This window comes from Dermacentor albipictus, chromosome 10, assembly GCF_038994185.2.
Source record: "Dermacentor albipictus isolate Rhodes 1998 colony chromosome 10, USDA_Dalb.pri_finalv2, whole genome shotgun sequence".
Lineage (NCBI taxonomy): Eukaryota > Metazoa > Arthropoda > Arachnida > Ixodida > Ixodidae > Dermacentor > Dermacentor albipictus.
The window spans coordinates 57,624,412-57,648,829 of record NC_091830.1 but is presented as its reverse complement, the minus strand read 5'-3'; the positions used below and the strand labels follow the sequence as shown (position 1 = coordinate 57,648,829).

The following is a 24,418-nucleotide window of genomic DNA, read 5'->3' as shown; positions in this document are numbered from 1 at the left end:
TCTTTAAGGGGAGACGCTCCTCAGAAACCTTTTTTTTTTAATATTATTGCTAGGCAAATGAAAATTGTACCACTTATACAGCTTGATATCCTCATTACAAATCTGTTTTTAGATTTAGGATAGCTCGATGCTTTCATGTCCTAAGTGCCATGCATAAGTGAGAAACAGTGCATGTTTGTGCAGCTACTGGACCTAGCAGTTGGTATGATATAGCAGTGCAAGATGGCGTTTCTTGTCCCCAACACTCCAGTGAGTGCTAATAACCAAGATAATGCATTTCCCTTGACAGGCAACATTTTGAGAGAATTTCATATCTGATGCTTCGTTTTCAGTGACTGGTACCCAAGGGTATTGAACATTTCCATTCTTAAAAATAAACTGGTTGCACTAAAACCTAGACCAGTGCATTCTACACATCTTAAAGATGATGCACACCAAATTTGGTCTTGATTGGACCACAATAAGTACATCAAATGTCGTGCACAAAAGCCATGTTTGGCCAAAAATATGAAGCTGAGAAAAACATGATTGAAAGTTATAAAAGTTCTTTATTTGTGTTGTAGTTCTGAAATCTATATAAAATTGCACATAATTCAGGCCAGGGTATCTAGATCCAGTGCACTACTTTACAATTCACCTGCGCCATATGTTCTCTCATAGAGTCTTCGTGAGCACCATGCTGACCCACTTCCTGTGCGGTTACTTTCCGAGCCAACTCCAAGTTCAGCCACTGCCTTTGTAGCAGCGAGATGCACTTTCTTTGTTATGGCGGTGAACGATTTATGGTGCATCGTTTTTGGTAAACCAAGAACTGCACAAAATCGGACGAGTTGATTGTGTCCAGCTCTAAATGCGCGCGCTGCAACTACTGCCTTGATATTCACGGCGAAACTCTCTCTTGGGCTGGCCGAAGGGCGCGCTCCACCGTTAGCGTCGTCTACCGGAGATGCACGCCGCGATGAATACGTTGACGAGATAACGGACGTGGTACACGCTGCAAATTGTTGCAACACAACCCCAAAAACGACGCAAGTCGTTTCCGTTTTTTGGCCAACTCGCGGATAAAAAGGTCGCGCCGTCCGCACCCCGGACATGCCGCGGCGCTCACGTTCCCGACGCCGATCTCGCAGATAAAGGTGCTTGCCGTCTCCTCGCCGCTCCTATCTTGATTGTCGAAGATTATCTACTTTTTCTCCGATGCGCTGACGAATTCGTCTGCGCTGTCAACGAAACTTGAGCGGCCGGCCGGCTCTGAACCGTCGAAAGCGTCGCCGTCACCTAGGTTAGGCTTAGCTGCCGCGGACGTCTCCATTGCACGCCGCTTGACTTTGCGGCGAGTCCCCTTGAACTTGTGCTTCGACCGATACTTTCGAGATCGAAAATCGCGTTTCTTCATGGGATCCATCGAAACAAGGAGCAGAAAAATGCGGAAAGCCTGGGAACACGTCGAGAGAGCGGCGCGTCGCAGAAAGAGCAGACAACCCGCGGCCGCGTCGCGCGCTAGCAGCCAATGGCGTGGCTGGAATCGCACCACGTGAGTTAGAAATCCAGCGAAAGCGCTTGGTTTCGGCCATAGAGTTTCTCACTACATTACCTAGAGGGAAATCTGGCGCTGCTGCGCTGTGGTATGCATGGGAATGCCGGTATATTGTGGATTCGGATTGGCATCGTTCTCGTACAGACAGGACACCTTGAAGACGCGCTTGGCGAGTACCGTTCCGTCTGTCACAATGATTCATTTTCTACTAGAACAGCACGTGAAAAGCTGTTTTAGCTTTAGTATTACGCGAAAACATGTTTCGTTTAACTATGAGAACTTGTTATTGTGTGTACGAATACATGTTACGTAAAAAGTATCAGCGGGCCGCTAAAGTTGGAGGACAGACGACAAGGTTCGCGACAGTTGGTCGTCTGTTCTTGCTTTTCTTCGCTTGGTCATGCATCGTGGGTGAGTACCATAGAGTTGCTCACTACATTACCTAGAGGGAAATCTGGCGCTGCTGCGCTGTGGTATGCATGGGAATGCCGGTATATTGTGGATTTGGATTGGCATCGTTTTCGTAGAGACAGGACACCTTGAAGACGCGCTTGGCAACCACCGTTTCGTCTGTCACAATGATTCAATTTCTACTAGAACAGCACGTGAAAAGCTGTTTTAACTTTATAATTACGCGAAAACATGTTTTGTTTAACAATGAGTACTTGTTATTGTGTGTACGACTACATGTTATGTAAAAAGTATCAGCGGGCCGCTAAAGTTGGAGAACAGACGACAAGGTTCGCGCTCGCTTTGAAACAGTTGGTCGTCTGTTCTTGCTTTTCTTCGCTTGGTCATGCATCGTGGGTGAGTAAAGATGTAATACGCGTGAATGGAAACATTTTATGAAGATTTTACTTTGAGAATGCGTTATTTGCGTAGCCGTATCCACGTTTTAGACAAAGCCTCTTACAACACCAGCCAACACGAGCCTCGCAGACACATATACCGTCATTCCCATGACGGCACGGTGCCCCCTTAAGAAACTCCCATAGACGGTGGCGCCAGATTACCCTCTAGGTGTTATAGTGAGAAACTCTATGGTGAGTACAGATGTAATATGCGTGAATGGAAACATTTTATGAAGATTTTACTTTGATGATGTGTGATGATGTGTGGTTTTTTTTTGTGGCGCGAGGGCCAGGTTTGGCCAAAGAGCGCCATGACAAGTGGTAATGTTGACGATGTATTATGGAAGATGTGACTTGGCTGTAAAGTGGCCTAAAAATATTTGCTGTAAAGTGCGTAAAATTAACTTGTTATAAAATTATGGCGATGACAGATGACGAATACTATGAACACTAAAATCCATCGTGAAAGAATGATGCAGAATAGAAAATATATGAGATGGTAAAAATGCCTGGAGCACTGTTGCCTCGCCAGAGCCCTTGAAACACAAGGGCCTAGAGGCACGTGCTACACGAAAGAACTATCGCAGCGCCATCCTCTGAAGAGAGGAGACGCTACGAACATGTTGGGCTAACAACATGCAACACAACATCTTTCAGATAACTTAGGACTGCGTTAGTGTCGAAGAGCGGTTCTGGGCCGAGTAACATTACAGGATGGAGGGGAATATGCTGCCGGTATGCTAACGGAAAATGTTTCTTTCTGTCAGATTCGGCTTTCCGACACTCCAGGAGGACATGGAGGACGGTCAGCCTCTCCCCGCATCTACCGCAGGTTGGAGGATCATTTTCAGTGAGTAAGAAGTTGTGTGTACCAAATGTGTGTCCTATTCTGAGGCGACAGAATAGGACATCTGTTCGCCGTGATTTTGTTACGGAGGGCCAAGAACCTAACTGTGGCTTTATCACGTGCAGTTTGTTATTTACTTCTGCGTCCCACTTACGTTGCCAGTGGTTTCGCAGTTTCCTTCTTAAGAAAGGCTTCAGGTCCGTGACAGGGACTGAAGCAGTAGGACTGACTGTATGCAATGAAATTGATGTCGCCATCTGGTCTGCTAGAACGTTACCCTCGATGCCCCTATGTCCAGGCACCCAGCATATAATGACATGCTGGTTAGACATATACGCTCTACAGAGGACGGAATAGAGCTCAATAATTACGGGGTTTCTGTGTTTACAGTGTGACTTCAAGGCTTTTACCACGCTTAAGGAGTCTGTAAATAAAATTGTTTTTTGAATATTTCATTTTCTGATATGTTTCATAGCCGACAGTAGTGCATGGGCCTCAGCCGTAAATATGCTTGTTTCAGGGTGCAGTACACCGGATTCCGAGAAGGATGGGCCAATGGCTGCGTAGGACACCCCGGCATGCGACTTAGAAGCGTCTGTATAAAACTCTGTGCACGAGTACTTGTACTGGAGCTCCAGGAAGTGCATTTTGATATGTGTCTCTGACGCATGTTTAGTGACCTGTACAAAGGATGTGTCACATTCTATCAGCTGCCACTCCCAGGGTGGTACTAGCTTAGCTGGAGGCATTAGGCGTTGGTCGAGAACTGGGACATCCATTTCCGTGCTAAGTTCTCTTGCACGCAGTGAGAAAGGAAGTCTCACAGAGGGTCTGTTATGAAAAAGTGTTTCACATGTCAAGTCGTTAACGGTTGTGAAACACGGATGTTCCTTATTAGAGCGCACTTTCAGAAAATAGTTGAAACTGATGTAAGTTCTCCGAAAATGGAGTGACCACTCGTCGGACTCAACATACAAACTTTCAACAGGGCTTGTTCTAAATGCCCCAGTGGCCAGACGGATTCCCAGATGGTGTACGGGGTCTAACATCTTTAGCGCGCTCGGGGCGGCAGAGTGATACACTGCGGCTCCATAGTCTATTCGCGACCGAACTAGGCTCCTGTAAAGATTCAACAGGCACTTCCTGTCGCTACCCCATGTTGTGTATGATAGGATTTTAAGTAGGTTCATTGTTTTTAGACATTTTTCTTTAACATGTTTTATGTGAGGAATGAAAGTGAGCCTAGAGTCAAGAATAACACCAAGGAATTTGTGTTCTTTGCTGACAGGAATTTGGTGTCCGCCCAGTTCTACACAAGGATCTAGGACCAGGCCTCTCTTTCTTGTGAAGAGAACACAAGCACTTTTGTGGGGGTTGACCTTAAATCCGTTTTCGTCTGCCCACTTGGAAACCTTGTTCAAGCCCTGCTGTACCTGTCTTTCGCATACTGTAAGGTTGCAGGATTTGAAGCCTATTTGTATATCATCTACGTATACGGAATAAAAAATGGCAGGTGGTAGTGAAGCACGTAGCGTGTTCATCTTTACGATAAAGAGAGTGCAGCTGAGCACGCCTCCCTGGGGTACACCAGTTTCTTGCGTAAAGGGACGTGAGAGTTCATTGCCGACTTTTACTCGGAAGGTACGATTTGACAAATAGCTTTCAATTGTGTTCAGCATATTTCCACGGATGCCAATTTCCGACAGGTCTCGTAAGATCCCGTAACGCCATGCCGTGTCATATGCCTTCTCCATATCGAGGAATATCGATAGAAAAAACTGTTTATGTATGAAGGCATCGCGGATATTTCCTTCCATGCGCACAAGATGATCGGTTGTGGACCGCCCTTCTCGGAATCCACACTGATAAGGATCGAGTATATTGTTGAGCTCAAGGAAATGTATAAGTCTGCGATTTATCATTTTTTCAAAAAGCTTACACAGACAATTAGTTAGAGCTATCGGACGGTAACTAGCCGCCAAGGAAGGGTCTTTTCCCTGCTTTAGGACAGGAACCACAATCGCTTCTTTCCATGTGGATGGGAGGTATCCCGAAGCCCAAATAGTATTGTATAGTGTAAGAAGTGTAACTTGTGCGTCAGTATGTAGGTGCCTGATCATGTCATACATGACTCTGTCTGGTCCCGGTGCAGTGCTTTTACATGTGTTCAAGGCAGCTCTCAACTCGGCAATACCGAAAGGCCGGTTATACTGTTCATTCTGCCTGGATTTCCGTATGATTGGCTGACGTTCTATTATTTCTTTATGTTTAAGAAAGGACTGGGAATAATTGATTGAGCTTGACACACGCTCAAAGTGCTCCCCAAGTGAATCTGCCTGGTCTTGCAGGGTTTCGCCTTGTGTGTTTACTAAGGGGAGGGAGTATGTTTGTCGCCCTCTTATTCTACTAACCCTGTTCCAGACTTTGGCCTCATCTGTATACGAGTTGATACCTGTTAAAAAGTTCTGCCAGCTCTCTCTTCTGGCCTGTCGGCGGGTTCGCCTGCCTTGGGATTTTACTTTTTTAAAATTGATAAGATTCTCCGCAGTGGGGGAGGCGCGTAGCAACCCCCACGCTTTATTTTGTTTCTTACGAGCGATCCTACAATCATCGTTCCACCAGGGGACACGCCGTTTGCCTGCCAATCCATTTACTTGTGATATACATTTAGTAGCGGCATCTATGATGAAGGCTGTAAAGTACTCCACATCTGCATCGATTTCTAAAGAAGACATATCAGCCAGCGAGATGTTAGTAAGTGTTCGGAATTTCTCCCAGTCGGCTGTATGTATCTTCCACCTAGGAGCTTGTGGAGGAAATTCATTTTCTTTAGATGTTCTTAGCAGTACGGGGAAGTGATCGCTCCCGTAAGGATTGCTCGTAACTTCCCATTCGAGTTCGGGCAGTATAGACGCGGAAACTATACTAAGATCTATTGACGAAAAGGTTCTGTTTGCAAGAGAGTAATATGTGGGTTCTTTCTTATTGAGAAGGCACGCTCCAGAAGAAAAAAGGAACTGCTCAACGAGACGACCTCGCGCATCAATACGAGAGTCTCCCCACAAGCTGCTGTGTGCATTGAAATCGCCAAGAACAAGATAAGGTTCTGGCAATTGATCTATCAAGGACTGAAATTCATGTTTGTTTAGTTGGTAATGCGGGGGTACGTAAATCGAACAAATAGTGATGAGTTTGTTCAGCAGGACAACTCGAACCGCTACTGCTTCGAGGGCTGTTCGTAGCTGTAAACATCGACACGCTATGCTTTTTTGAATTACAATGGCAACACCGCCAGATGATGCCATAGCATCATCGCGATCTTTGCGGAAAGTAATGTGCTGTCGAAGAAAATTTGTGTGTTTTGGTTTTAAGTGTGTTTCCTGTAGACACAGCACTTTTGGATTGTGTTTTTGAATGAGCTCTTGCACGTCATCAAGGTTTCTGAGAAGACCTCTGACGTTCCATTGAATTATTTGTGTATCCATATTGGGAGATAATATGTGCTGTGTGTACAGAAACAGAAGTAGTGTTTATGGAAATTACAGTGATTAAATTACAGAGCCCTTTCGAGGCCCTGTAACGAGAGTTTTGCCCTTTCTGGAGCGTTCGAGTGAACCTCGCCGCTCCTTAGGCGCTTGGCGCCCCTAGAGGATAGGTGTAGTGTCCATTGCCTCTTGTGAGGCGCCGGACACGTGCTCTTGTGAGCGAGAAGTTATCAGGGAGAGTCCCGCCTTGGAGGGCAAGACCGCTGCGCCCACCGGCCCGGAGGTCGATGGGGCTCCCTGGGGAATTTGGCTGCGCCGGCTGTGGCCAGCGCTGGAAGGGGCCGGGGTGGTTGGAGCAGCCTCAGCTGCGCCCAACTTCGGGGTAGAAGGTCCCTTCTGCTCGGTTGGCGGAGCAGCGCTAGCTGCAACCACCGTGGGGGCAGACGGCGTAACTGCCGACTCACTGTTTGTGGGTCGGACAGGCGCCGGACGCCGTTGTGACGCTGCCCCCTGACGCGTCACTTCGGCAAAGCTTTTCTTTGGCAGGTATGCAACCCGCCTGCGTGCCTCCTTGAATGAGATATTTTCTTTCACTTTGATCGTTACTATTTCTTTTTCTTTCTTCCAGGATGGGCACGACCGTGAGTACGCGGCGTGCTCCCCATCACAGTTTACACACTGGAGAGCGTTCTCACAAGTTTCAGTGGTGTGTTCTGTGGCACTGCATTTAGCACAAGTTTGGCGGCCGCGGCAGCTCTGCGAGCTGTGGCTGAAGCGCTGACATTTGAAACAACGGAGTGGATTGGGCACGTAAGGCCTGACACGGAGCTTTATGTACCCGGCCTCGATTGATTCGGGCAGGACACTTGAATTGAATGTGAGAATTAGGTGTTTGGTCGCAATTTCCTTACCATCCCGCCCCATCTTTATTCTTCTGACGTTGATCACATTTTGTTCGCTGAAGCCCTCCAGGAGTTCCGCTTCAGTCAGCTCAAGTAAATCATCATCTGACACAACACCACGGGTGGTGTTCATTGTGCGGTGTGGGGTTACTGTTATGGGGGTCTCGCCAAATGAAACTAGTTGCGGTAGTTTCTCGTATTGTTTTACATCGCGGAGCTCCAAGAGGAGGTCGCCGCTTGCCATCCTCGACACCTTGTAGCCTGGACCAAAAGCATCAGTCAGGGATTTTGAAACAAGGAATGGAGAAATGTTTCGGACTACTTTGTTTGGCTTTTCAGAATGAATAACGTGAGAGCGGGGAAAATTCTGGGTTTGACGTCCAAAAAACTTGAAAACATCTTCGGTGCGCCCTCGTTTCTGAGGGCGATCAGCAAGGGAGGGGAAAGAAGTTTCCATGAAAAATTGTATATATTCGGCAACAGCGCCGACCGCCCACCACGGAGCCCAACGAGGGGACGCGGCAGAGCTTGCATACAAGTCTGCACGACGCCAGTCGTACGCCGTCACTATAACCGAATATGGTGTACCCAAGGTTGGATAGCCACACAGGGTTAACCCTTGCCGCCAGGAGAAAGGAAGTAAAAAGAAGAGAGAAGGAGACAGGAAAGGTAAAAAAGTGAGAGATAAAGACGAAGATTTGAGGAGGGAGAGACAGGAAAAGGCGACTGCCGATGTCCTCCAGGTGGGTCAGTCTGGAGGTGCCGTCTATGTGAAGCAGAGGCCAAAGGGGTGTGTTGCCTCCGCCGGGGGGGCCTTAAAGGGTCCAAACACCCAGCATCGGCTCAACCCCCAGGATCCCCTTTTCCCCAGACACGGCTAAGCCGCGCACGGCTACACGCGGGAGGGTCCAACCCTCGTGTGCTCGGGTCCGTGGTGTCGCCACACACCAAACGCCTGCTGACGCAGACGCCCCTGCGGGGAGATTTTACTTTGAGAACGCGTTATTTGTGTAGCCATATCCACGTTTTAGCCGAAGCCTCTTACAACACCAGCCAACACGAGCCTCGCAGACACATATACCGTCATTCCCATGACGGCACGGTGCCCCCTTAATAAACTCCCATAGACGGTGGCGCCAGATTACCCTCTAGGTGTTATAGTGAGAAACTCTATGGTTTCGGAGGAGAAATGTTGTTTTTATTATTACTTCCCGGGGAGATTGTGACGCGGCAAAGCCGACCTCGGAGAGAAAAAGTGTAGGCCTACTGCCTTGCACAAGCCCAATGGCTTGCGACGCCGCGATTTGACGCATCATGCGCTGGAAAATGGGCCAGATTTGCACCTTTTTTTGCCACCTCGAGTGCTTTCACCGAGTTTATTTATCATTTACCGATCATTTACGGCTCTGATTTCTTTATATATGAAAGAGGAGGGATCAATCTTGTTGAAACAGTCGAAAACATAAAACTGACTTTTTTAATGAAAATCGCCGTTTTTCGACCCGCGTCTCCCCTTAAGGTCACTAGGTGAGATGACATTGTTTGTGGCTGCTCGCCGATTTTCAGAGAAGTGCCAAACGTCCATTATGAACTAGATGAAACCAAGTAAGAGCACCTCTTGAAAACAGTTTTCTATTAAGTTCAGCTAAATAAATACTTTTTTATATTACTTTTCCCCCACCTTAAGTCTACTTCATTTACCGTTTTGAAGTAAGATATTTGGAAGTGCCTGGTCATGTTGCCAATTATTCTGATAAGACGAATAAATTTTCATGATCCCTTCAAGTTCATCTTAAAGGGAGTCTGCTGTATAATAGCATATTATATTATTATAAACAGTGTGTTAAAACTTTAGCAAGCATCTGTCAATACACTGCACATAATGAAATTCTGTTGCTCAAAAGCCTGAAGGAAGCATTAGGAACAAATAAGCAGTTTGTTTGTGTACTCAGGCCACTGTAGTGTGTGCAGATGATGGTGGTTTATTTGAAAAAAATGTCGGAAGATTACGATACTCCCTAAAGTGAAATGTGAGCGCAGCTGTATACGTGTTTTCATTTTGCGATAGAATGAGGAGAAGAATTTGAGCACTGAAATCACCGCACCAACTGGCAGTGGGCCACTGCCGTCAGTGCCTTTGCAGAGGGAGGGTCAACATGGGAACAGTGGCATGATGAGCAGCATTGGAGCCAGCTGTGGAAGCCGACAACGACAATGGCGCGCAGTGGCACGAGTGCGTTCACAGTTATGCCGAGGGACGACGCTCAACCCAGGAACAGGTGCCTAAGAGCTACACTATAATATCTGGCTCACCGAGTTATGTATAGCATGCACCTTTAAATAACTTGTCGCATTTCACATTTACTATGGCCACCAGGATAAAATTTATCGCACTTTTGCAACAATTTCATGTTTTGTCTCACACTGTTGACAATTTCAAGTATTTGAAAACTGCTCGAGAGATATACATATTTACTAATAGAGACTATTTGATTTCAAGACCGAAGCAAATTGGAAAATATAGTCAAACCTCGATATAACGAAGTTGTAATTGTGGCATTAAATCGCTAATTTCCTTAATTCGAGGTTTCAGTTCTAGCAGTAAAATCAACTTCACAAATTCCCAGAGCATTCCTGGGGGACAGTATCTTGTCAGTAAGCACTTATAAACAAATCCTAAGAAGGGCAAGTCATAATAGCGCGGTTATGAGCGCCAGCGCACGCGGTGCAGATTGCACCGAGAGCAATGCATCGACGTGTCCACAGCGTCAGAGGTTTGCGTGCATTGCGACGTGCGGCGCCATAAATCTTGGACGCCACGGCCGACCACGCTTAGTGCCCGCAGCCGTCATCAGATGGCGCACACAAATGAAAAACGAAACTGCAAAGAAAGATACAGACATTCATCCCGAGCAGCAAAAGAAAATGTCAGTATTGCCAGACAGGCTGAGCACCGATGGCGATGGCAAAGAGACAACCACATGAAATCAGGTATGTAGTTTTATCAGTGTCACGTGCAGCTGGGCAACATGAACAGATCTCACTTGATGACCACAAACTCACTGTCACAATGAAGCTTTCCACCGTGCTTCGGAAACTTGAAATTACGCAACTGCCAACTCTAGACACACGGGAACACAATGCACATTAAAGCACATCTCGGCTCGGTCTTTGCGCAGGTTACCTCCAAGACAAGGTGCATGGCCCGCGTGCAAGGAGGACACAAGTGTGCTTGGGGGAGAGGGCAGACAGGCGGGCATTCCTGTCTCCCTCAGACAGGTCCCTGATCCTGTTAACGTGTGTTCACTCACTCCCCATTCCTCCCCTGGCATTCAAGATGAAAGTTGTGTACTTTACCGACGTGCACAGAAACATGGCCTCCCAGAGCCAGTTTCTTGGAAAAAAAAAATAACATGCAATATTGGCAGGCAGAAAAACTAAAACTGTCGGCTTGCAACTCATGCAAAACGTCGTCAACGTTTTATAGAGAGGTCGCTCGATGTGACCGAGGGCGACGCACTGTGGGAGGCGGCTAGTGACAAATGGTTGTCTTTCGACTACGTTTCTGCAAGTTCAGATGATTAATGAGCGATGCCTCGAAAATAAATGCGTTTCGGCAATTTTCTTCTCGTTTCCTTTTTCTGTCTTTTTCTCACTTCAAGCTAAGGTGTCAGCCTGTATTCTGGTTTATACGATACTTACCTTCCTTGTCACCAACTGCTCTTGCTGTTCTAGACAGAGAGCTGCTGCAACCCATACGTTTTTCTTTAAAAGCAAACAGGATAACATAGTTAGGTGCCACCAGTGAATCAATGTTAAACATCTCCGGTGGCTCAAGGGAATAATTTGGAACGCACAGTGATGCAACCTGTACACACACTGCCAAGAACAGCAGATCTACGAGCAGCCCCTCGCTGTAAGAGTCATGGCAACTACATGAGCCTACATGGTAACCCTTACACAAAGACAAAGAAATAAATTATGCTTGTGTAGAGGCACCCGTAATGCGTTGCCGGATTGCAGAGCCCAGTCCAATTATTTCGTTTGCTTCAAGGTCACTTACTTCCTTCGCAGGAAACACAAATAACAATTGAGCGTGCTGGTCCCTCACCTACGGATACCGGCCTTGATCAGCTTGCCACGCAGGAAGGGCGCGATGTGGGTGAAGGAGAAGCCACTGTCCACCACCACGCAGGCTATCTCCCGCACACGCTCCTTACGGTACTTGAGGGCACTCAGAGCACCCGCTGCACAACGTCAGCAGCCAAACACGTAGAGCAACTACCCCATCACGGTGGAAAAACAGTGTGAAAAATGGGACAAGAATGAGAGGACATGACTGATTACCAACAAGTGTGTTTATCTTGCAACCATAATACATCTACGCAAAAAAAATAAAAGCAGGAGCTAAAGGCTGCAAAACATGCCGGTAGGCGAATAGTCCACTGTGAACTCAACAAACTTGGTTCCTTTTTCAACTGTGTGAGCGCTTTATTAACACTTAATTAAATTACAAGAAAGGTGTATATCTTACAAAACAACCCAAACTAAGGGTGCTGCACCTGTTAGTTTAACAAATAAAGTTTTTATCGTCTATTTGCACAGTCATTACCATGTTTGAGGCCCCACTAATGTTCAAGACAAGCTAAACTTTCCATATCCTGGCATTCCCATGGCATCACAGGAACGTATTTTCATAAAAATGGTAATGCTAGATTTCCCTCTAGATTGTACTGTAAGAAATACTATGCTGCTAACAGTGGCCTAATAATAATAATAATATATGGGGTTTTACGTGCCAAAACCACTTTCTGATTATGAGGCACGCCGTAGTGGGGGACTCCGGAAATTTTGACCACCTGGGGTTCTTTAACGTGCACCTAAATCTGAGTAAGCGGGTGTTTTCGCATTTCGCCCCCATCGAAATGCGGCCGCCGTGGCCAGGATTCGATCCCGCGACCTCGTGCTCAGCAGCCTAACACCATAGCCACTGAGCAACCACGGCGGGTTAAGAGTGGCCTGCTCTAGGACACATTTACTCTATAGTAATCTACTGTATTTGCTGAACATCACTGGATGTTGCCCAACATTTTCTTTACCGATAGGAAACTAGAAAAAAAAGTTTGAACACTTCCCCAGCCACGATTCAAAAAAGAATAAAGCTCAATGTACTTGAATATGGATTAGTTCCATGAGTTTTGTTGCTCACGTCGTGTTTCATCGGCTCCACGTATCAGTGTAAACGTGGCCACTATTGTTACCGCTCACGATTTGTTGCGTGCCCATGAGTGCAGACAAGAAGAATTGAAAAACACCCTGTATGTTGTTGTTGACCAAAACCATTATGAAGCCTACAAATACTAAAAGCGAGGCAAATTTGGTTGTACCTTTTTTTTCACCTTGGAAGTGCAGAAAGTGATGAAAGGAATAAAATGGGGCATCTGCTTAAAATGTTGGGTGCGTGCAGATCGCTTTGTACGCCTTCAAGAGTCGTTCATATAGCATTCGACAGATGGTAAGCGTGATCATCATTAGCTAGAATTGGCACATGACATATCGCTGCGACAAGGTCAGGGTGCGATCATTACACGGGAAAGAAAAAAATCGAATTTTAATGACAAAATTCAGGTGTATGATCATTACGCGAGTGCGATCGTTATGCAAGTAAATACGGTAAATTAAGAGCTAAACTAAACTTCATTTTGTTTTGCGAGCCAAAACCATAATCTGATCATGAGGCATACCGTAATGGGAGACACCTGATTTAACTTTAACCACGTGGTGATCTTTATTGAAGCGAATGGCTTTCCTGGGCGCTTTGTGGGTTCACAAAGAAATAAAAAAAAAATTTTTTTAAGATGCGCTGTTTCTCAAGTAGATTCGAACTTCAGTACCAGAGAGTAACAGCTGAAGTGAAGTGAACTCAGCCGATGCTACAAATGAGAAAAACATCATGGCTGATGAGCGCAGTCCCGGCGTTAGCTTTCGCCTCATAAAGAAGACCAACATGGAAGAAATTAAATGAAGCCAGAGGTAAAATGTGAAATACAGAATAGAAAAGAGGAGGAATAAATAGCCATGTCTCCAATCCACCATAGAGGAACGCTACCTCGATAACAAATAAAGTTTTCTTCTTGACAGCAAACGGCTCAGCATACATCCACCAATGTTAGTTAGCCACAACCAGGGTGAAAGCACAACCGTACTAAATTTCTCGGAATACAGTACGCGGAGAAGGAAAGAAATAATGACCTGAGGCACAATGACAGCCAAAGCAGGTTTTTAACATGACAACTCGGCGTTTCTCATAGAACTGTAAGTCTGTACATAAGATTTTTGAGGGTCAGCAGAGTTTTGCAGGGCAGCCATCTTACACACAGGAGTGGAAAAGTTCCAATCTCAGAAGCACATATGCACATATCACGTACATGTCTCATTTAAGAGCGGAGTTTTTTTTCAAACCGATGCTTTCTTAGTGAACACTCCTGAACATTGCCGACTGTGGCTACTGGTGCTGCTGTCTGGCCAAATAGGTCTCACACAGAAAATAATGAATGGACCTTTTTTCAGACCCCCGTAAGCTGGCTATCATGCAAAGCTCTCCAGAATTGCAGAAACTCTCGCCAACACACCAAATTCGTGCACTTATAAGGGGTGTTTACATGAACGCGACAGGTAGCACATTGCACTCCTGTAAACAGCGGCAATGCACTGGGAAGGCGAATTGCACTAATGTGTCAAGCGAGGGTAGTTCTAGACGGGGCAAAGTCATCTCCTGTTGTGCATACAAACCATAGGGCATCCCTTTTAGGGAAAGAGACGGCTGTCAAAAAGACAGGCGGAGTGCAGCTTGTTTCGGACGAAGGGGAATGCGAAAAGTAAATGCTATCTCACCTCAGCCACTTCGAACTCTGAACCACTGACACAACCCCAGGGACCGCTGTTGGAGTGGTTTTTAACAAATTTGTCAACTTGTGCAGTGCGCACGAGTGACGACGTTGTGGAATGTGGAGAGAGACTGAAGGCAGACACAGTCATTACATATGCAAAAAGGAAAAGGCTCTAAAAAATGGCAGCGAGCAAAGAAACAAAACGGAGCACACAGCAATACATAGCATGCACGTGACGTCACATCCGCTGCTGTCGTCTGCTTTCGCTACCTTCGGCCACCTTGGGGTACCTTATGAACAGGCGCGCACACAGGCCTATAGGTTCCCCAAAATGGCGCTGCCGTAAACCGGAAGTCGGGGAGTATCGTTGAATGACGTACGTGCATACTATGTATAAGCAAAGAGCGAACAAGAGCTCGACAAAACATGAGTATACACAAGTAAACAAGAAACAAAAACATGAGGCATCGGAAGACAAAGAATTGGATGTTACGAAAGAAATGCATGGCCTTCTATGACCCCTAACCTGTTGCCCGCCGCACAGGCAGGGTGGCTAGTATGGGCACACGACCGTACCACTTTTGGCAGAAAAGTAATTTTTCGTGGGTAAGAGGGGCGAAAGGGGGGAAGGTTGTACTGAAGTTCTTTGGCAAGGGAACCCCCTCCCTCCCTTTTTGGGAAGCATGCTGGGGACATTGGCCTCCACCGGACCGATCTCAATATAAAAGAATGTTGCTGCCTTTAGTTTATTCAGGGGGCTCATTCACGCCAAGCGACCCACTCCGTTGGGCTACCCTTTTGCTCCAAGCTGAGCCTGCATGTTATCAGTGGCAAGCAGCCGCGCTGTGGAAGCAGTGAGGAACGGAGCAGACAAATTTTACTCAACCCCTCTTTATGCATGCCCAAAGTCACCCGAACGGGCACTCCATTGGCTCCCCCCCCCCTCCCCCGCAGCTTTATCCCAATCTTAGACGTTAGATCCCGATCTGACTTGATCGCATCAAAAATGTGCCATGTGACTGCCATATTAGACTTCCGCGGCGATGTGCTACTTCAGCACCAATTTTTTTATTCTTTATGGAGCAGTTGCTTTTATCGAATTACCACATATATAGAATTTTTTAGCCATCCCATTCACTTCATAAGCAGGATTTATTGCTCACTTTAAAATCTGTGACATCACAGTGGTGCAGCGACATCGAGGCTTTGACGTGAAATAGAAAATGAAGCTTTGGTACTCATTTTCCCTTCTGATAACCAAGCTTGTATAGTGAAATTAACCACAATAGTGCTTTCGAAGAACACATTATCAGGCAAAACTGATTTAGTGTCCCTTTAAAAATGGACCACGAATTGATTTGATTGAATCATTTCGATTCAAAACAAGAAAGAAGCCTGTGAATCCAGACATGGCACAACTTCATCGGCAGCCCGCCCCCTCCCTCCCTACCTACTCACCTGTAGTGAGCAGGAGGGAATGGAACTGGTATTCCTCGTAAAGCACTTCCACCAGGCTCTCCCTGATGGAGGGGAAGTTGAAGAACGGCTCCGTCAGGATCAGGCACGTCTCCTCAAATTGGCACTGTGAAAAAGAAAACACACTTGCAACAGAAAGTAGCGCTAAAGACAGACACATGTGATAGTTTGAACTGCTAAACTCGCACTGTGAAGAACAAGTGCTAGACTCGTGCTAAACTCACACTGTTTATTCACTGGCATGGGCTGCTAAACATGTAATGAATTATGCGCACACGCACGAAACAGGGCTACCAGCCTGAAGGTGTCTACCCGCGCACATTAAGAAAAAGCTTTCTCTCGGTTATAAAAAGTTGATAGGCGGATGGTTGACACAATCACTGCCACTCTGTGATATTTAGAAATGCTTCCCATATCAGTTGCGCACCTGTTTTACTACTTCTACTAAGAACCTTCATCTCACCAAGTTGTGGGTCACAGACGCATGTTTTACAATCCTCAGCTAAGCAAGACTTTTCTGTATTCTGCAGATGCTCCAGAAGGTACAAGAAATAAACACAAAATGGAAACACAGTGTGGCCGGCAAAGGAAGAAAGCCACGCCGACGGCAACTAAGAATACTAGTGCAAGATTTCCCTTTCACCTTTCTGTACCGTTTCTTTGATCTTGACCCTTGCATGAGCATGCAGCAGTGATGCCTGTTCCCTCAGTCCTTTCATTATAATGTCTCTCCAATGTGGCTATGCTTTTATGGCCATCCTGAGCTCCCTTTAAAACTTAATTTGTCTATTCACTGTAACACTGAATGCCTTACACCAACTGGTGTTTACTTTTTCTATTCTTTTCAATGTGCCCCCTCATTTTTTGGGCCTTCCTTCAATCTCTCACGACAGCATACATTATTCTGCAAGATAATACATGTAGAATGAATCTTGTGCTGCAGTGAAGCAGAGAAGCAAAAAAGAAGTTCACCAACAGTTATGATACTCCCTGATGCGCAATTTGAGAGCAGCTCTATACAGTTTTCGTTGCGTGATATATTGAGACAAAGAATTTGGGAGAGACATGTAGCAGAGCCGGCAATCGTCGAAAATTTGATGTGCAGGTCGAGTGCGTCAGCTTTTATACAGGACTCATCGAAGGTTCCAGTGCAATCGCTGGTGCCACTTGGCTTCCCGAAAGTAGGTAGTACACAATTTGCATCGCGCACACAGTCAGATTACAGAACAATAGCAAAACCTGACAACTGAAATAAGCGTGAAAGAAACTAAACCAAGCAAACCAAACAAGTGCGAGCAAGAGCTGACGTGAGCAGACGATAGAATGAAAGGAGCTGTCTGGCTTAGAGCAGATATGCATAGAGCAGTCAGGTGGTTGAAGGGGCCGCTCCCATTCACGGCTCGTGCCTTTCATCTGCCGCTCCACGTTCGTTCATCTTTTAATGTCGTGCTTGTTCGCACGTTTATGCCACCGCTGCCGCTAGAACGGGCCATTGGGAGCTGTACTCTAAATATATATTTGCATTACATCAAGCGCCTCCTTTGTGAGACACCACTCTGCAGTGCTGCCTAGTAGCTCGCCAGTGGCTTTGACAGAAAACTGTTACATCTTTTATGATAGCCTATGCAACATGGCTGCTACCCAGTTCCTGATGCTACTACAGCACATTTTCATTCATTTGACTCTGGCTAATTCAATTTTCCAGATAATTAGATCGTGACCTAAGGTCTCGGCTGGCGGCCATACATTTGTGTTGGTGCAAGGTTTTCAATCCTGAAACTGGCCCTCAGTGAATAATTATAACTTGATTTGGTAAGCACGAGCGCGTATGTTGCAAATGGTGGCCCTAATTGCATATTTGACAACCTGGGAACATTACAATTTGCAAAACCCTGATGACACAACCAGGGAGAGGGGGGCATGGGGGGAACACAGCACACAACCATCGACAATTATCGAACAGTAGACACTGCTAATGAAATATTGTGCTTCGATCCCAGTGACTTTTCAAGCGACCTTGCTGCTGATTTCGCCTGCTTCAGGAACTTGTTGGCATACAGCCAATGGCCGATTTTATGGGCCTTCTAGCGGCCGCGAAAACGTCCAAAAAATCGCGCAGCACGAAAAAATAAATGCATGCCTCTTGCTGCCCCCAAGGGCTCATATCCCCACAAGCACATCCAAACAAGCCCTGCCAGTACACTTACAAGGCATATCGGTGCTCGTACTGCGACACAAGACGGCGAGTGCTGGCGCGTTCAATTAAAGAATACATACGGCACCTCATGACAGTGGCCCCTTCCTGCTCTTGGTACGTTTCATTGCAATACATTAAGTGTGCTTGACTGCACAACACCGCTGTATTGCGGCAAAGCTGACTTTCAGGACCCTGCAGTGTGCTACGTTTACTCTTGCAGTACTTTCTGTGTTTCGAAGCCATTGATGGGGACGAAAAATCCAGAGTCAGTGCCATTGCTGATGGCAGCGAATTCTTTCAATGACCAACATGATACCAAACCGCAAGAAGCTTGGTAGTGCATGTCAAAGCAGCTAGGTGTAGCATTGCTGTGGTGGCTACAGCTACGGCTGGTGGTGGTTTTGATTATCATTTCAGGCCTGTGGTCACAGCGAAAAGTGCGAAAAATCAGACAGCGAAAAGTTTCAGCATCAGAAGTTTCAGTCGTCTTTAAACATTGCCTCCGTGGGGTATGAGGCAGTGCCACAAAGGCGTCCGAATTATCTGGCATGTCCAAAAAATTTCTCATTGACTGCATATGTATAAACTTGCTTGAAGCGATCGCCCTCTTGCATTCTTTCACCATCAGAAGACAGTCGACAGAAGGTTAAGAAACTGATGAGTGAGACTTTTTCGTGAACAGGATTTACTTTTTCAACACCCGTGAAATTGCACAACCAGCCCAGATTTGTAAACATTGTGAATTATTTGGGAGAGTTGACATGCAGAGTTCAGCCCGGATACAACTAATGCCTTCATTGCAAAAAATGTGTTCGCTACTGTATATATAAGAAGATCATTACAGTTGGACTTGCCCTCAAAATTACTGATACAGCACTCAACAAAGGCCAAGAAAAGATGCTTTATTTCTAAAAATGATCTGCAGTATGTTCAGTGGCAGAAATTGGTGATTGAGTGTTAATTATTCTCTGAATAAAACTCTACGAATTCGTCAAGCCGCCATCATGGCTGTTGGTAAAGCCTGCATCACATACAACATGCTTGGATCAACTACTATTAAGTTCAAAGAAGATGATGTCAAGACCACTGAGACCACTGATGACCCTGGCTTGTTCTTTCCTAGCTCATCAGAATGCTGCCACCCTACAGTTGATCCCGTTAGCTGAAGCCGAACTGAGCAGGACACAAGTTGTTATAAGCAGACTGTTCTCTCAAAGACTACTGGCAAAACATTTTGGTTGCTGAGAAACCATAAATAGTGGCCCACAGTTTGCTGCAGGTGACATCATCATATCTCGATTCAACCGTATGTAATCACGACCACAATAACTGCAGGGCAGCACTAAGGGGACAGTGAATGTGTCAAGGATTCCTTATTTCCCACCGAAAACGCCTACGTCCGGCCTCCTCTAGGAAAATTTTCCAGCAAGTATATCAAGTAATCAGTTAGGCCACACTTCGAAGATGGAATCCAGTTATCGCTGATCGAAATCAATTGTATTCACTTTTACTTTCGATTAACAATAACCTCAAATAATTTTTTGGTGTACTGCAACTCTTGGCGTACGAGAGAAGCCGTAGTGGGGGGGCGGTCCTGATGAATTTTCACCGCCTGGGGTCCTTTAATGGGCACCATAATTCCAGCATTTCACATCCGGCATCCCACATACTTTCCTACAAAAGTGACTTGAGGGAGGAGTGGCACTAGTGTCTATGGGAGCTGGAAGCAGGGTGTTTCAGACAGCATGGGAGGAATGGTTAGTACACGTATTTTTCTAAACTTTCTAATGTGACTTTGCAAATTGGTCATTTTCAACCATATTTCACGTTGTAAATACAATTAATATTAATTCTGCATGTGCAGAATTATTATTACTTATTATTAATAGTAATAATATTGTTATTATTACTGGCTTCTCCATTTGAAGATGGATTGCTTCAACATTTAGGCCTATAGAGGCAGATAAAGTACTCCAAACAAAGGTGCAGGAACATTAGAAATTACAAGCAGTAACAAAGTACTAACCATTACACCCATGCCAACTGAAGTTTATCGCAGTGCCAGAATTCACCTCTGGTAATTGTAGTAATAAAGCTCTGGCGCACCTTCCCAGAGAATGCGGCCACGGCAGCTGGGGTTTGAACCCGCAACCTGACGCTCCGCAACAAAAATGGCACGGCTACCAAGCCGCCGAGGTGGGTTTGCTCAACGAGTTCCCCAGCTGCCCTGAGTGATACAGCTGCGAAGTGGTGGTGCTTACATTGAAGACGTCCTTCCCAAACATGTAGTCCCACACCTGCTTCTCCACTTCCCAGTTGACCAGGTATCCCTGCAGGAGAGACGAAAACGAGAGGATGGTCAAACAAACGAATTCGGAAAGGATACGCTGAACCACAAGAGGTGAAAGAAAGCGCGAGATTGTCATCCATCTGGAAGAGGCCTGCCAAGCTACAATAAAGGTAACTAGGGTTGCGTGAATATTCGGAATTTTGGATACAAATCGAACGCTCCCCTCTGTTCGATTCGTACTCAGCTGGAGAATTCGCCATTCGAAGGTGTCAAATATGATATAAGGAACAAAATATTCAGACAGAACTCATCTACAATGAACAACCGAAACGTGTCATGTATGACACATGACATTGCAATGTCTACGCATTCCCAGTGGTACATGCCAGAGTGAATGGCCCACATTTTAGATCACACCACCTTTGGGATCAGTCCACAATTTTTGCAAGGATGTGGAAGAGTTGAAGGTTGCAAGTAGGGGGTGTGCAAACGGCAGTTTTTGGGACTGAATCGAATAGTTTTTGAATAATGAAAAGTCGTACCTGCCATTTAGAAATTAGTTAGAAAGTTTCTCTTAATGAGGGGCACACTTCACGTTATGAAGTGTTTAATAAAAGCAGAAATGGAGCCCTAGGCGCACAAATTAGCAGATTGTTCACAAACCCGGGGCTCCTTGCGGAGTGTGAGTGATATCATTTCAGAAGGAAAAGTCAGGCTCCTGAGAGACATAGCGTGTTTAACTATGTAACATATCATTTTTATGCCTACTATGGCCACCGATATGAAATGTGTTGCCCTTTTACTCCAATTTCATGTTCAACAGTGTTCACTTGACAATTTAAAATATTTAAAAAGCTATTCGTATTTACGAACAGTGGCTATTCAACTCGGAGAGTGAATCGAATAGAGTGTAATTTGAGTTGTTATTCAAATGTTTCGAATATTCACACAGTCCTAGTTACAAGAAATCTATGAGCACATCAACAGACCCTACTGATGTGCTCATATGCAAGACAAGGTACCAAGTCTGATGCTGGCCCAATACCAATGTCACATGGGCACTTTCAATCCCGATCGAGCCTGGTCATGATTTAACTTTTCTACTGCAATCGGCAAAAATCACTGCTACTCAGGGTGTTGGACTGAACTCGGGCTCCGTTTGAGTTCACGCTTTTCAGTTCGATTTAAGTTTGGCTCTCGATAAAAAAAAAATGGCCTGAATTGATTCAGAGCATACTAAACCAGTTCATTTGGGATCAAACGGGTTCGAAGAAAGAAAAAGGCATTTGCATGCCTCCTGTTGAGGAAAGTGCAATGCTTTTAGAGAGACCTTTGGCTACTAGCTGTGTAAGACCGTTTTCCTTCGCACAGGCATTAACTTGCAAATGTTATCACAAAAATGATGTGCGATACATAGCTGCATGTCGGGGTTGGAATTTGTACGTTCAGTGAGCTTTGTAGCACCCTGTGTGTCTATTCAGTGGTTTACCCCGATATCAGTCTTCCAAATTTTTTCCTTCATTGGATTCCTGAAGGGGCATTAAAAATGAATTTCTGGGGTTTTACATGCCAAAACCGTGATTTGATTATGAGGCATGCCACAGTGAGGGAGTCCGGATTTATTTTGAACACCTGAAGTTCTTAAACGTGCCCCCAAGGCCTAGTACATGGGCATTTTTCGCATTTCACCCTCGTCGAAATGCGCCCGCCGTAGCCGGGATTCAATCCTGCACTCTCGGGCTTGTTAGCACAATGCCACAGTCACTATGGCAGGTGAAGTTCTTGAAGTTGTCCGCACTCGTTGTCCATAGCATGCAAAATGAATATCTATTCTGCTGTTAACTAGCCATGTATTATGTTCATTTTATTTTAATAAGGCACCTACATGTAGTTGTAAGAGAACATGTCACATCATAGTTAATCGGGCTGCTGGGCTAGTTCGCAAGTAACTGAAAACTGAGCATGAAAAAAAAAAAGAAAACAAGGCAGGACACGACTGAGGCGATGGGACTCGACTCACAAATGGTTGCACTCCGCACGGGTTGTACACCTGTGATAGTGATTAGGAGTGTGGGTTGTACGGAGGCAAGATTTCAGGTGAAGCAAGAGATCAGAAATGTCGGCCGCCAAAGGGGCAACACAGACGTCTACTGGGGATATGGAGTAGCGCATTTTGAAAATAACAATTAAACAGGAGCAAAGAATTTCCGATTCTTTTAGGAGGTAGTTTCCGTTTTCTGTAGGGGTTAGGTTTGAATAAAAAATAATGCCGAGGATCTTTGTTTCTTTGTTGACATTTGAGGGTGATGCTATTTGAAGGAACAGTAGGTTTGCAAATTTGGGTAGAAGCATTGGCGTGACTTTTGGGTAAGTATAGGAAGCATGATTTTTCTGTGCTGGTGAATCCTACACTGCGCGCCCAGCTGGAGATAACACAAGTGCCCTTGCTTCTTGATCCGAGTGGTTGGTAGTGGAAATCACAACTACCTGTGCCAGCATGTTCCTGCGTTGACACAGCGGGTGGTAAGGGGAGCTTTGAAGGTCAATGAATAATAAATATTCCATAGCAGATGACTTATTGGTGAGCCCTCAGGACTTCCAATTGAAGGTGTAAACGACACCTTCAATTGGAAGGTGTGGTTTACACCTGGCGCTAGAGCAGCAAACGACAGTTCGGGAAACACTTTCCTAACTGATGGCAGATGTTTTTATAGTAGTTACGAGATTTGAAAAACTGTTATAGTACTACCGTGGGATGCGAAATGCTGTCGAGACACATTTGAAGTTGAGAGAAATGAGTGAAGTGTGTAACTTCTCCCCTTTAATTTCGCCAAGTGTTCTTATGGCAAGGGGTAGACTCTTCCCATGTGTAAAACCAAATTGTTTAAGCTGGGGTACATGATTAGAGTGTATAAAATAATATTTACTGGAATTTGAAAGCAGTCCGAAAATTTTTGCCAGAAATGAAAACCATTAGATTAGGCCAGCACGATGAGAGTGAATTCGGGGTCGGGTCACGTTTTGCTGCAAGAATAATGCTGCCTTCTCGTCGACAAATAGGGAAGTGCATTATACCTGTGTCACACGGGCACATTTGGAAGGCCTTCCAGTCAACGGCCTTTGAAACGCCAGAACTCTATCGACTCAAAGGAGTTGTCACGCTGCTACACGGCACTTTTGAAAGGCCGTTGAGTGGTTCAGGCGTTTCTCGGAAAATTCTGTGGCGCTGCGGATCTTTATTTTCGTTTTCATGTCACGAAAAGTTAAACAACATTAAAACCATTTAAAAGCACTTTAATTTCTTTTATATTTGGTTATACATTAAAAAAATTTTTTTTATTAATTGCCATACATATATGTTTGGTTTTTAAGTTGTTGAGTAGCGAAACTGCGGCAACGTCTGCGCCGCTCGTTGCGGCTGCCGTTCTGGTGTGTGTTCGCACATGTCAAGTGACAAAAACAGTTTATTGAATAATGAACAACAATCATATATAGTATTTTAAGAGCATTTGGTTTGATTTGTTCTTTCTAACCGTGAGTACGAGCACAATGTGAACGAGAAGGCATGTTCGCGCTGTTTCCGCTTCCGTTGCTCAAAGGCCATCGAGATTTCGATAGAGTTGTAAGGTGCTCCGTTGACTCGATAGACTATCGACTCGGCGGCCTTCGAAACGGCCCATGTGGCAGCTCGAACTTGACCTTTGAGTCAACTGACTATCGGTTGGAAGGCCTTCCAAACGCCCGTGTGACACGGGTATTAGTTTTAAACAAGAATTAAGCATGGAAAAGGAAATGCTGGTTGCGTATGAAAAAAGACTAACATGCGGAGAGTGAGCCTGTCCCACCCCTGAGTAGAACGGGTGTTACCCAGGGTTTTTGATCTCTCCAATGGTGAAAGGCATGTCATTAGTTTGACTGTGGTCAGCCATTAATTGCTGGAGCC

At 45.5% G+C, this 24,418-nt stretch overlaps 1 protein-coding gene across 1 annotated transcript in view; it reads right to left on the bottom strand.

Moving 5' to 3' along the window:
• Positions 1 to 24,418, bottom strand: part of Arp6 (Actin-related protein 6) — a 57,933-nt gene that overhangs the window by 29,917 nt on the left and 3,598 nt on the right. The window contains exons 3-5 of the mRNA XM_070527736.1: positions 20,447 to 20,515; positions 15,971 to 16,094; positions 11,734 to 11,869 (exon numbers count right to left, since the gene is read on the bottom strand). Coding sequence (XP_070383837.1) covers positions 11,734 to 11,869; positions 15,971 to 16,094; positions 20,447 to 20,515 — 329 coding nt within the window. The remainder of the gene's footprint in view (positions 1 to 11,733; positions 11,870 to 15,970; positions 16,095 to 20,446; positions 20,516 to 24,418) is intronic.